Genomic DNA, 14,283 nt, shown 5'->3' on the forward strand with positions numbered 1-14,283 from the left:
AACCCATATGACTGGTTTCATAGGACCATCTGGGACACCAGGGGGGTGTGCCCACAGAGAAAAGGCCGTGTGAAGCCTCAGTGAGAAGGTGGCCATCTAGAAGGTGAGGAGAGAGGCCTCAGGGGAAACCAGACCCGCTGACATCTTGACATAGCATTTCCAGCTTCCAGAACTGTGGGAAAATACATTTCTGTTGTTTCATCCTCCCGGTGTGTGGTATTTCATTATGGCAGCCTGAGCAGACTCCTACACTAGGGAATGCATTTTGGGGACAACATAGGAAATTAGGAGGAACACAGGAGGTTGTGTGTCTTTGGGCAACCCTCTTCACCTTTTTGACTCTTAATTCCTCAACTATATAATTGGGGCTAGTCATGCCCATCATTTTGGGCTGTCATGAGGATTAACCAGTTTAGCGCATGCAAAGGGCCTGATGCAAAGCAGGTGGCAGTAATGTACTATTAGACCATAAGCTTCTTGCTGGTAGAGACTTGCCATTTCGCTTTGTATCCACGGTACTTGGAAGCCCCTGACACATTGTAGGCACATCTTAAATGTGTGTTGGTTTAATCGAGGACACTCTGGGTGCTGATTCAACAGCTATTTTGAGCATCTTTTCTGTACCAGATGCTGTGGGTACAGCCGTGAATGCTGTAGTCACAGCCTCTGCCTTCAAGCTTATATTCTAGTGGAGGAAGAGAAATAATAATCAAGAATGGGACTAAGTTGAAATATGATTTCAGACAGTTATAAGTGTTGTGATGAAATCAGTTAAGTGTTACGACGAGTAACTGGTGGAAGATGCTTTAGACCGTGTCAGAAAATTATCTGAAGAAGTGATTTTGGTTTGTTTTGTTTACTGATAAAAGGTGTGCCTCGTTGGTGACTGAAATTCTTCAAGAGCTGTTGCTCTCGTGAAGTCGTTTTCCAAAGTGGTGAACAACTCTTGTTACAATCTGCTCTTCATTTACCCAGTAGATACATTCCAGGAAAACTCGGTATATCTTAAAAACTGTGAATGTACATGTACATGTATAGGAATTAGGTTCTAGGCCCGGAAAGTTCAGACAGGGTTTTCACCTCTCTGAATTTCCAACAGGATGGTCTGAAGTTGTGAAGGACGCCAGGGCTATCCTTTGTTGTGTGGGGGTATCCTAGACATTACAGGATGGTTAATATCTCTGGCCTCTGCCCACTAAATTCTGGTCAAACCCTCTAATCACGGTGATAAGCAGTCCCTCCCCTCCCCCAACTTTGAAAACAATCTCTAAAGGGCAGTCTAGCTCCCTTTAAGAGTTATGATTCTGCAGGTCTCTAGTGACCTAATCTTCTCATCCAGCTGTTCTTGCCCTCTAGAGCCTTTGATCAGCTCACCTTGATTTCCTTCCCTCCGTTGGCTCCCATGACATTGCTGTGCTTGGACTTTCCTCCTCTCTTTTGCCTCACCCTTGCCCCATGTTCTGATCTGATTTCTCCTTCTCCACCTGCCCTTCCATGTAGATATGACCTTGGTCCCTTCTTTTTCCCTCTCTAAGGGTTTTCTTTGATAAAACTTCAACACCACTTCCAGGCCACTAGTTCCCAAGCTGCTCGTTTCTATGCTATTTAAGCCTATTTTTTCCAGCTGCCACCTGGACCTCCCTAAGTGAGCCCTAGGTTACATATGCCCCACATCCAATTGGCCAACTTTCTTTAAAGCCTGTTATTCCTTTGGCCGTACCTTTCTGTGTTAATGGCGACATCACCCACTCACTCAGCCTAAACATGGCGGCCGTCTTGATCGCTCTCACTCCTCACATTCAGATGATTGCTGTGTTCTGTTAGTTCTAAGGAATATTGGAATCGAATATTCAGGAGCAAGTCATGTGAAGATGGGAGCAGCGTTGGTGATGAAGGTCAATGCCCTGGAAAGGGTCACTCTGATCTCACTCTTCTGCTCTTTTGTTTTATTTAAAAATTTCTTTGGACTAGCCTAATTTTTCTACACCCTGGGCATACTGCCCTGAGCTAATTTGTTTGCCCGAATTAATTACTAGCGGGGGTGGGGGCAGCCTCATTTTCACAGAAGCCTTCTCTTTTGGAAGGAATGCCTTTTTATTCAAACAGTCCGATTTAGGTTTTTTGGCACACAGTGTAAAGGGTGCCTTGACATTTCCATAAAGACATTGAAATGTTACCATCCCTGAAGAAACGGTTTCAGAATACGAAACCTTTATCTTTTTCTTTTCCCCTAAGGAAGAAGAACATCACCAGCCTAACTATCTCTGTAAAATAAAACTTCCTCATTTGCTTTTCATGTTACTAGTAGAAGAAGATAATGATGCAGTTTGTAAAATATGAAAACAATGATATGAAATTTGCTTTTGATTTTTGTCTATGTAAATAACACTTCAATTATGAGGTCAAAGATGCTTGTTAGGGTTATCTATTATTCTTCCAAGTGATTTTTGAAAGATCTGTTAGGAGAGCAAATACACTTGAAAAGATGTTCCTTGTGATTGTTACTCCATACTGAGTCGCCAAAAGACAGTTGACTCTTTTTGTAGGTTATATATTATTCATATAATTTTTTTTTTAATTCTGAGAAAAATCACATAACATGAAACCTACCTTCTTAACAAAATGTTTAAGGGTCAGTGCAGTGTTGTTAGTGATACACACATTGTCATAGAGAAGATTTCTAGAACATTTTCATTTTGCATAACTGAAACTCCGAATCCATTGAACAGCAACTCCCCATTTTCCCCTTCCCCCAGCCAGTGGCGACCACCATTCTACTCTGTTCCTATGAGTTTCACTACTTCATGTAGCTCGTGTAAGCGGAACCGTGAAATATTTGTCCTTCTGGGACTGGCTTATTTCACTTAGCTCATAGTCTCAAGGTTCATCCATGTTATAGCACATGACAAGATTTCCTTCTGTTTTTAAGGGCTGAATAATATTCCATCATATGTATAAACTGCATTTTCTTTATCCATTCGTCTGTTGATCGACATCTTGGCTAATGATGAATACGTTGCAATGATTACGGGTGTGAAAATATCTATTCGAGATCCTGTTTTCCATTATGTTGGATAAATCCCAGAAATGAGATTGTAATTCATATGGTAGATCTATGTTTAATTTTTTGGGGGGGGATTCTCTATATTTTTTTCCATAGCGGCTGCACCATTTCGCATTCCCACCAGCAGTGCATAAGGATTCCAGTTTCTCCATACCCTCACCAAGACTTGTTATTTTCTCTCCCTCTGTGTGTGTGTGTGTGTGTGTGTGTGTGTGTGTGTGTTTATAATGGCCATTCTAACAGGTATGATGTGATATCTCCTTGTGGTTTTGATTTTATTTCCTTGACCAGTGATCCTGAGAATCTTTATGTATACCTGTTGGCCATTGGTATCTTCCACAAAAAAAAAAACCCAACTCAAAATGGATTCAAGACCTAAATGTAAGACGTGAAACTCTAACACTCCCTGAAGAAAATATGGGGGAAAAACTTCTTAGCATTGGTCTTGGCAATGATTTCTTAGATATGACACCAAAAGCAGAGGCAACAAAAGTAAAAGTAGGCAAATATGGCTATATCAAACTAAGAAACTTCATGGCAAAGGAAGCAATCAACTGAATGAAAGCCAACTATGGAATGGGAGGAAGTGTTGTCAGTGTGCATATTTGATAAGAAGTTAATATCCAAAACTCCTGTAAGAAGAAAGATTTTCTGTTGAATGTAGATCAGGAATCAGCAAACTTGTTCTATAAGACACCAGAGAGTAAAGATTTGGGGCTTTGCAAGCCATATGATCTCTGTTGCGACTAGTCAGGCTGCCATTGTAGTGGGAATGCAGCCAGAGACGATACATAAATGGATGAGTGTGGCTGTGTCCCAACAAAACTTCATTTACAACACCAGACTGGGATGGATTTGGCCCGTGAGCCGGAGTTTGCTGGATCTAGAGCAGGGTTCTCTGTCTGGCTCTCTTAGCATTTTAGCTGGATAGCTTGTTGTGGAGGGCTGTCCTATGCCCCGTAGGATGTTGAACAGCACCCTGACACTGGGCACCAGGGGCAGCTCCTTCCCTACCACCCTGGTTGTGACAACCAAACGTGTCTCTAAAAGCATTGCCAAATGTATTCTGGGGGCAAAATTGCTGTCAGTTGAGAAACTCTGATCTGGATGATCAAAATACTGATGAAGAGTGATGAGAAATATTGCCCTAAAATTACAAAAAGTAGGGTAAGACAGAACAATTGAAAACCATGGCATATTTGTCTCAGGTAGGTCGAGGTCTCCTCTGAGGGGCTGTTAGCACCACCTAATTTGGGAAAGCAGTTCAAAAACAATAGCAATTGAAAAGTGTTCTGTCTTTAATGCAAATATGAGTTTAACCTACTTTTGCAACAGGGACTGAAAACAAAACAGTTCAACACATTAGCATGTCTTAATGAAACTTGCTGGGTTTGGAGGTTGGCTGTGGGTTGGAAAGCTGGGGAGGAAAAAAAACTACTCAAACTAGTAGTTCTAGTTCCCGTTTGAGCAAAGGTTTATTTTTTCTGCTTATCTGAATTCAGAACCAACACAGGCAGGGTGATTTTTGAAAGCACTCACGTGTTTCTCATTGTTTGGACAGGGCCAGAAAAAAAATGGCTCGGTTTCACTGCAAATTGGCACTGACGCATGTTTTTGAAAGTTAAAAACAGTATAACATTCATGAGTGAATCTCAGAGAATGTTGTCTTCTTGTCCTTTAGAATAAACACCTGTTTTGCAAATAGAGTAAAAGCCGTCTTTATTGAGAAACTGTCGGTTTCTTTTTCTCCATTGCTCTTCATCTATTTTTAACCATTAGCATTTTAAAGTACAATTTAAAATGTTATCATTGAGATCATCATAATTTTAAATTAAAAAAAATACCCCAGATTTTACCAGGAATTACAGCAAAGCCTTTTTTAGCTGAATCTCTTCTTGACCTGAAAAGCAGAGGAAATACATCAGTCCTTTTCTCCTTTAATAAAATTCTCTGTGGTTACTGGATAACACTTTTCCAGTCGGAGGAAGGGTGGTCCCCATCCTTGAAAGGAGCTGATGCTCCATGCCGTGAGCCCTGCTGCTCTCATCCCCGTCTCCTGCGGCCACAGCAGATGCACTCAGTGACCCCGGCCTCCGGGTCACCAGTGCCGTTGGACGCGATGTCGTCCCGAGACCATCTGGTGGATAAATGGGATCACTTCCTTTATACTTGGGATCCTGAAAGAGGGTGATGAAAACAGACTCGTCATAGGAAACTCTTCCCAGGAACCCACGTTTGCATACACCCCAAGGGACTCAAATCCTTAAGTCCCATCTGTCCGTGCCATGCTTCCGATCAATACCCAGCCGCCTCTCTTGTAGGCTGGTCCAGTGCGGGGGTGATTGGTACACGTGTGACCTCAGGCCTTTTTCTCCGTCCCTCAGGTTACCACGGCCTCTACTGCGAGGAGGAATACAACGAGTGCCTGTCTGCTCCATGCCTGAACGCGGCCACCTGCAGGGACCTCGTTAATGGCTACGAGTGCGTGTGTCTGGCCGAGTACAAAGGTGAGCGCCACCCCCTTGGCCTTCTTGCGCCCGAGTGGCCTAAACGACCTCATGCCTTTCTCAGCTTAAGTGCACCAGCCTCTAATTGGAGCATTACCTCATTCGGAGTCCAGACCGAATGCTGGAGGTGGGACAATTCATGGGGCCGAAGAGACCAATTTGCACGTCTGGGGTTTCCTCTTGATAGATGGAAACTTCTCTCTCCTGTCCTTTCCTTCTTCCTGTACCCCCTCTGTCTTCTCTGTTGGGTGCGTTCGGAAGCCTGTGATAAAAAGTGGGATGCGGCGCACTGTGCGACCCGGACCTGAGGACCTGGCGGTGGAAAGCACAGGGAGGGGAGCGTGGGGCTGTGCGGTGAGCCGGGCGGAGCTGGGACGCCTCGCTTTCCGGCGGAGGGCGCAGGTGGCCTCACACGTTGGCCACAAAGCTGGTTCTCGTTAAGTGAGTCACTGGCGAGGGAGATGTGAGCTCATTTGAGTGGATGCGTGTCAGAGTCACTCCGGAAAAACAGCCGACATCGGCAGGGTGCTGATAATGTGCAGAGCTCGTTCTTGGCCCCGTGTGCGTGAACTCATCAAGCCCTCACAACAGCCCTGCGAGGTGGCAGTGGTGTCCCTCAGAAGCCCAGCCAGCACGTCCCCGAAGCCTTTTCTTCTCGCTCCCCAGGGGGCTTAGCGGTGTGACTTCGTTCAAGCCCAGATGCCCTCGGACGGCACCACGCCAGGAAATCCGTGTTTATCAGCCACCGCACACATTTCTCTAGGCCACACCTTTGGGGCTGGATTTGGATTTTTTAATGCCTTTGTGGGCTCTCTTTCTAGCCTCTAACCTCGTGCTCCCACCGCTGCTTACTTGACATCATCCATCTGCCGGGTGACCTTCCTCGTCATTGGATGGGCCCACCTGTATTTAGCGGTCTCTTTGGTGAGCCTGAAGGGTTTGTAGGCCACACGGATGAACTTGATCTAGTCTTTGGCCGGAAGGGATGGGGCTGGGCCAAGGGTCTGGTCTGTGTTCAGCAGATCTGATGCTCCCTTCTGAGTGTGATGCCCACTTGGAACCAAAGTCCTCCACTTCCACAAGGGTAGATGTGCTGGCTTCACTCACGTGGATTTCATTTCCAGGTTTTTCAGAGTAGTGAGAGATAGGGAGTCTGCTCAGTTCTGGAAAGAGGAATAAGAATCCGGAGACCTGCTGAGCCTGGATTAATCTCCTCAAGTGTGACTGTGTCTGTATAAAGTAAGGACAGTGATACTTACTGACATTTTGAGGTTCTTCAATGACAGAATTAGTAGTGAATGTGTTTCAACAAGTAAAAATTCCAAAGTTCTTCAGTCCCTGATGCAATTTTTTCCTGTCTTGGAGGCATTAATTGTGCTGTCATGACTAAGCAGTAAAAACTACAGTTACACATGATGAACCATGGATACATAGACTGTTCATCCTTCCATATATGCTCTAAATTCCACCCCTTCATTCTTTTAAGTTTATTTCTTTTTGAGAGAGAGAGAGAGGGCGCACAAATGGGCCAGAGAGAGAAAGGGAGACAGAGAATCCCAAGCAGGCTCTGTGTTAATAGCACCAAGCCTGACCTGGGGCTCAATGTCACAAACTCCAAGATCAACCTGAGCTGATACCAAGAGTTGGATGCTTCACTGACTGAGCCACCCAGGTGCCCCCTCCCTTCCTTTTCTTTTTTTTTTTTTTTTGAGTTTATTTATTTTTAAGAGAGGCAGAAAATGTGTGGAGGAAGAGCAGAGAGAGAGGGAGAATCTCAAGCAGGCTCCACACTGTTAGCATGGAGCTGGACTCAGGGCTCGAACTCACAAAACCGTGAGATCATGACCTGAGTCGAAATCGAGAGTCAACCAACTGAGCCACCCGGGCGCCCCTAAATTCCACCCCTCTGTCTTTCCAGGACTCCTCTCCATCAGTCCCTGACTCTGCCAGGGATGACCCAAGAAGATAAGTGACCCCGGAGGGTATCCCAAACATATCTGAGGATTTAGATTCTCAAGAAAAGGATGCAGGTGTTGGGAACTTCACACACAACAGGGTTAGAGGAGGGGTTTCTGAGGAGAACTGAATCAATGGCCAGCTGAGTTCAAAGGACCCCGGTTTACAAAGAGGAAATACATGCCGTGCATTACCTACATGTGACCTCATGAGGTGGGGGGCTCCACTGATCTCACAGAGGCTGGCTGTCCTCTACAACAACTGCAGTCGGGCTGAGCTGGCCCTTTATTTTCTGTGTGGCTGAGAGAGAATGGGCTCTATTCTTCCCTGGAGAGCCTTGGAAACCCAAAACTGGGAGGCCTCCACCCTGTGCCGTAGTAGACAGGGCCCCGTTGGCCGACGTGTCCGGCACCGGAGGGAAGTCCAATGGCGTCTGGTTCTGACATCTTCTTCCTTCGTCCTCCTGGCCAGTACGAGGAGCCTGTCCCAACCCCTCAAAAAGGGAAGATAATCTAGGAAATACAAATGAAATTGCCACAGCAGCCAACAGCTCTAACCACTCAGGAGAGGAAGTGAGAGAAGTGCTGTATGCTACTCAAACTTGACTCTGGATCTGGAAAACACAAAGGAGGAACTAGTTCATGGTAGAAGTGAAAATAGGAGGAAAAGGAAATCGTGACCGACAAGGTGGGACATGGGGAGAGGCGCTCTAGGCGATCTGTTTCTGTCTGAATGGCGGACGCTCCCGAAGAAGAAGGAACACATGGAAATAAAACCAGAATCCACGAACTGCTAGAAGAAGAAGTCTGCGACCTGGAGAAAACTGGAGTTTTTGTATAGAATGAAGGAGCTCACAGAGGGCCGGAGGGATCAGTGAAGGAGGTGGTACGCAAGTTGAGATTTCCTGTTAAAATTTCTAAATCTGAGGAGGGACAGAATATTTTTTATGAAAGTCTTCACAGGGAGTACAGGTTACATACAAAAGGAAGAGAATCCAGTCCACACTGGCCTGCCCTTCTCTCTAATGAAAGCAAACAGTCATGTAGCAGTGTTTCAGGCTGCCCAATGGAAAGGACCGGCAGTTGTAGGATCCTTTACGTTCGAGGACAACGGAAAGACATTGTGCACATTTAAGCCTACGGAAAGCATAACACAACACCATGTACCCTTTCCAAGAAAATTATTTTACCCTATCTATCTACCTATCTATCTATCTGTCTGTCATCATTTTGAGAGAGAGTGAAGGAAGGTCAGAGGGAGAGACAGAACCTCAAGCAGGCTTTGTGCTATGCAGGGCTCGATCCCACGATGCTGGGATCATGACCTGAGCTGATATCAAGAGTCCATGGACTGAGCCATCCAGGCGCCCCAAGAAAATTATTTTAGAAAGTATTCTCACTGAACTGGGACTAAATCAGAACACATACAACTATATAGTTGGAGCTAGAGAATAGGAAGAAGAGGGTTGAACAGAATCCTTTAAATGCAGGGATAAACCTAAACAGAGGATATTAAAGTGATTGTGGCCGGTAATTTAATGGTGAAGAGAAATCTTTTGGAAAAAAGTATGTATAGCTGCTTTACTAATTAGTTCTGCATAAAGAATCACTACAAAGCAGTGGCTTAAAACGACACCCTTTTAGTATCTAACACTTCCGTTGGTCCAGGCACGTTTTAGTGGATGGGAATCAGGGTATTGGCTGGACTCAGTTCTCACTGGAAGCTTGAATAGGAAAGAGTCAACCTCCCCATTCCCTCAGGTTGTTGGCAGAATTCGTATCCTTGTGGCTGTAGAATTCATGATACCTTGCTCCCTGAAAGCCAGCAATGAAAGGGAGATGAGAGCTTGTGCTGTTCCATGCCTCTAACTTCAGGAGAGGAGGCCTGCACCCTCCATTAAAAAACAACAACAACAAACGAACCCTGATTAGGTCAGGCCCACCTAGGATCAACACAAAGTTTAAGGACCTTAACTGCATCTTCAAAATCTCTTCAGTTTTGTCAGATGCTATCGGTTTGAAGCTCACATACAACGGAAGGGTATGACTCATTGGGGGTCACCTTAGAGTATGTCCATTATACCCTTTCTTAAAGAAAAATTTAAATGACCACATTCAAGTTTCATATCATTTTAACTAAACCCATGAGTTGAAGGGGATGGGGATGGGAGGGATTGGAAGGCATACATATGTGTTAAAGGTCTCATCCCAGTGGGCAGATAAAGTGATCATCTAATTTGGGTATATTTGTGGAGACTTTTAGGTTTGAATTTAAATGAGACTCCTGAAGGCAAAGCCTAGCAGCAGTAATGGTAGGACTTCTTTTGTTAATTTTTTTAATGTTTATTTATTTATTTATTTATTTATTTTAATTTTTTTTTCAACGTTTTTTATTTATTTTTGGGACAGAGAGAGACAGAGCATGAACGGGGGAGGGGCAGAGAGAGAGGGAGACACAGAATCGGAAACAGGCTCCAGGCTCCGAGCCATCAGCCCAGAGCCCGACACGGGGCTCGAACTCACAGACCGCGAGATCGTGACCTGGCTGAAGTCGGACGCTTAACTGACTGCGCCACCCAGGCGCCCCAAATGTTTATTTATTTTTGAGAGAGAGAGCGTGAGCAGGGAAGGGGCAGAGAGAGAGAGAGAGAGACCCAGAATCCAAAGCAGGCTCCAGGCTCCAAGCTGTAAGCACAGAGCCCGTTGCGGGGCTCAAACCCACAAGCCATGAGATCATGACCTGAGCTGAAGTCAGATGCTTAACCGACTGAGCCACCCAAGAGCCCCTAAATGGTAGAACTTCTAAAGTAATAGTTGGGGGGCAGGGTGGTGGAAGGAACTAAAATAGAGGTAGAAGAGGCAAAGTCCTACCCTCCGATCCAGAGGAAAAGTGAGTCACAGGATCCTGTGCCTTTCTCTCTTTGGGGGATGGACATCTGTCCCTCTTCAGAAGCATTTCTTCAGATGTAGCATAAATTCAGAGAACTACCAGATGGGTGAATAGCAAGTGCTAATTAGTACTTGCCTCTGGAGTTGGAACTTAGGTGGGGGGGGGGCGGGTGTTGGGAGAGGGTTGGGACTGTAACTTCCTACTTCACACTTCATACATTTTTTTCAAGTGGTGATTTTTTTGCTGTTTTATGTTAAAATCCAACTTAAATAAATTACTACAGCTTCCTAAAAAGAATGAGTGTAATGGGAGCTCAGGCAAGTATAGCTGAAGAACATTTTGATCAAGGAAAGCAGTGAGGGGGACCTTCTGCCAGGTGTTTTATTTTCATTTATTTATTATGCCTACATTCACACGTTATGGATACAAGAATGGACAGCTAACCAAAACTGAATAATGGCCCAGAGACCGTTGTCTAGAATAACGTATGGTTCTTCCAGAATTGCTATGAATGGGAAAGATTTTTTTTTCATAAGTGGAGTGGGAGAAATTGGGCAGCCACACAGAAAAAAAAAAGAAGTGTTTTTAAACTTCTTCATAAATGTGAATTGGAAGAAAAATGCTTTTCATTGACTTTGTGTCCTCTGCTTCCTTCCCCCTTTTTTTCTCTTTATTTTATAAGCAAGTTACCCTAGAGTTGCTGTAGATAACACCTCCATTTGTAAACTTTTTATTCTTCTCGTCGTCCTCTTTAGTTTGGATTTTGTCCACACCACCCTGCAGTGACCCAGCTGAGGGCTTTTCAGTGAGATCCTGAAGCCTGCCCTTCTAGCTTCCGACTCCTGGTTCCTGCTTCTTTGCCCCATTGACCGCTGGGTCCCTTTTGAAACTCACTGTGCGTTAGCTTCCTTCTGCAGCTCCGTTCCTGTTCCCTGACTCTGGTCCCCCTGCCCCCACTGAATCCTTGTCCTCGGGATGCCATGAATACCGTTGGTCCCCAGGGTTTCCTTCTTGTCCCCTTTGTCTGTCGGTCTCCGACTGTGTGATACCTCCCTCCTTGAGTTCTTCCAACCTTGTCTCTGTATTTGCTGTGACAATTACGGTCAACCTTGTAGAAATTACCTCTTTTTTTTTTTTTTTAAGTTTATTTATTTATTTTGAGAGAGACAGAGAGAGCACCAGCAGGGGAGGGGTAGAGAGAGAGAGAATTCCAAGCAGGCTCTACACTGTCAGTGCAGAGCCTGACGTGGGGCTCGAACTCCCTTATCTTGAGATCATGACTTGAGCCAAAGTCAGGAGTCAGACACTTAACTGACTGAACCACCCAGGTGCCCAGAAATACCCTCTTTTTTACACTAAATCATAATTTCCTGAAAGGCAGTGACTACACCGGGACCACCACCTCCTCCTCCTCCTCCTCCTCCTCCTCCTCCTCCTTCTTTTAAATTCTCTGTAGCTCTTGATGTAGTGGCTGGCACAAAGACAAATGCTCAAAGCCATCTTTACTTGAATTGAAATTGCCGCTTAACGCTCTAATTAAATAAAGGAAACCAATATGAACATTTTCCCAGAAAATTTCTGCTGTGGATCACGAAATTGTTAGAAGGAAAATGCATGGAGGGACTTGGAGTAACCTCTCTTCAGACATACCGAAATGCTCGCTCCCCCCTCCAAAATTAGCTCAGAGCTGGTTCATGACTAGACGTGGAATACTTCGCTAGTGCTCACGACTTCTCAAGTTTCCCCCTATGCTGTCGATTTTTATTTTTTTGCAGAACAAACTCGATGATCAACAATAGACTCATTTGGAATTTGGGGTGGCCAGCGCTGGGGAGAAAATATTTCAGTTTTTAATTATGAAAACACCGCAACAATAATAAAATTTTGGAAAAAAGAAAATTTAAAATTGCTCGTAGCTTTACAACAGAATATGAGACCAGTTATTACTGCTGTTGTTCCCATCCTTTTTAAATATCCATGTTTTTGTAGTACAACTGAGTTTACCTGCGATTTTATGTCATTCTGCTTATACCTTCCTTTTGGTCGTATGTTTGATTTAGATATTGCCAGGAAGTCTTAGTAGTTCTATTTAAAAATTTTTTTGGGGGGCGCCTGGGTGGCGCAGTCGGTTAAGCGTCCGACTTCAGCCAGGTCACGATCTCGCGGTCCGTGAGTTCGAGCCCCGCGTCAGGCTCTGGGCTGATGGCTCGGAGCCTGGAGCCTGTTTCCGATTCTGTGTCTCCCTCTCTCTCTGCCCCTCCCCCGTTCATGCTCTGTCTCTCTCTGTCCCAAAAATAAATAAAAAACGTTGAAAAAAAATTAAAAAAAAAAAAGTAAAAATTTTTTTTTAACGTTTTTATTTATTTTTGAGATAGAGAGAGAGACAGAGCATGAATGGGGGAGGGTCAGAGAGAGGGAGACACAGAATCCGAAACAGGCACCAGGCTCTGAGCTGTCAGCACAGAGCCCGACGCGGGGCTCGAACTCACGGACCGCGAGATCGTGACCTGAGCCGAAGTCGGCCGTCCAACCGACTGAGCCACCCAGGCGCCCCACTAGTTCTATTTTAAATGGGTATGTAGTATTCCTTGGGGGAATATTTATCCACTCCCTTGTTGCATCTGACGTGGGGCTGTTATAAATAATTCTGAAATGAACATCTTTATTCGTATAATTTTTTGTACTGTCTCAATTTTGGGTTGGGGGGAGAACTGGGTTTCAGAAATGAGACCACTGGGTTATGGGTTCGATCACATTGTACCTAATCATTTATTTTAAAAGCCTACAGAAATTTATAATGGAAAAGTTGAGAACTCTTTCTTTGTTTGCCAGAATTATTCTTCCCATGTAACCAGTGAACAAGAATTTCTCAATGTTTTGTGTATGTAGCTTTTCTCAAGAAGTGGGATAGATACAAAAATGTATAAGTCAGGGTTTCTTCCTTTTTTAGGCTATTATTTAAAAAATTTTTTTAAAAATGTTTATTTGTTTATGAGAGAGAGAGAGAGAGAGAGAGAGAGAGAGAGACAGAGTGTGAGCAGGGGAGGGGCAGAGAGGGAAGGAGACACAGAATCGGAAGCAGGGTCCAGGCTCTGAGCCGTCAGCACAGAGCCTGATGCAGGGCTTGAACTCACAAACCGTGGGATCATGACCTGAGCTGAAGTCAGACGCTCAACCGACTGAGCCACCCAGGCCCACCTTCTAGGCTATTATTTAACCAGGGGAGCAGATGGAGACTGGCAGGCACAAGGAATAATGAGGCCAAGGTCAAGATGTCAATTGTAATTTCTGAAAGAGTTTAGAAATGGTTGGGTTCTGTGATGGTTGAAATACTGAAAAAATTTTTGTGGAGGAAATAAGTTTGAATAAAATAAGATGATGTCTTAAAAAGAAACATGATGTTCAGAGAACACTTAGAGTTCATTTTCTTTACCTGGCTTAATTTTCCTGGAGACAAAATAGTGACTTTCAGTTCTCAAAATATTAATCATGGCTAAATTGCGATGGCAACAAAGCTTTATAATGGGCGCACCACTCTTTGAATTGTTGCTCGTTTTAGTTCTAAAATTAACTTCTATACAGAGCCCTGTTGGAATAGAGGTCTTTTCAGAAACATTGCCTCTCTATCCCTTAATATGAAAAGTATGAATTTTTATTAGTTTTGACTGAATTACAGTTTATTTTTGCTTGAGACTAAACACAAGTTTCGTAATAGTGCGTGCTACATCCCTTGCCAATGGGTGATGCATGTGTCGCTCCACAGACTTAATTTGAAGCGTGGACCTGGTTTTCCCTGACAAAATAGGGTGTTTTTGAGGCAGATTTGGAATGACTTCGCACTCCTCTGGCAATCTTCACCTGTGTGTC

At 44.4% G+C, this 14,283-nt stretch overlaps 1 protein-coding gene across 1 annotated transcript in view; it reads left to right on the top strand.

The window, feature by feature from the left end:
• The window catches only part of DNER (delta/notch like EGF repeat containing), a 321,726-nt gene that overhangs the window by 276,131 nt on the left and 31,312 nt on the right, over positions 1-14,283 (top strand). The window contains exon 9 of the mRNA XM_047873611.1: positions 5,449-5,571. Within this exon, the coding sequence (XP_047729567.1) occupies positions 5,449-5,571 (123 nt within the window). The remainder of the gene's footprint in view (positions 1-5,448; positions 5,572-14,283) is intronic.

Source organism: Prionailurus viverrinus, chromosome C1 (genome assembly GCF_022837055.1).
Source record: "Prionailurus viverrinus isolate Anna chromosome C1, UM_Priviv_1.0, whole genome shotgun sequence".
Classification (NCBI taxonomy): Eukaryota; Metazoa; Chordata; class Mammalia; order Carnivora; family Felidae; genus Prionailurus; species Prionailurus viverrinus.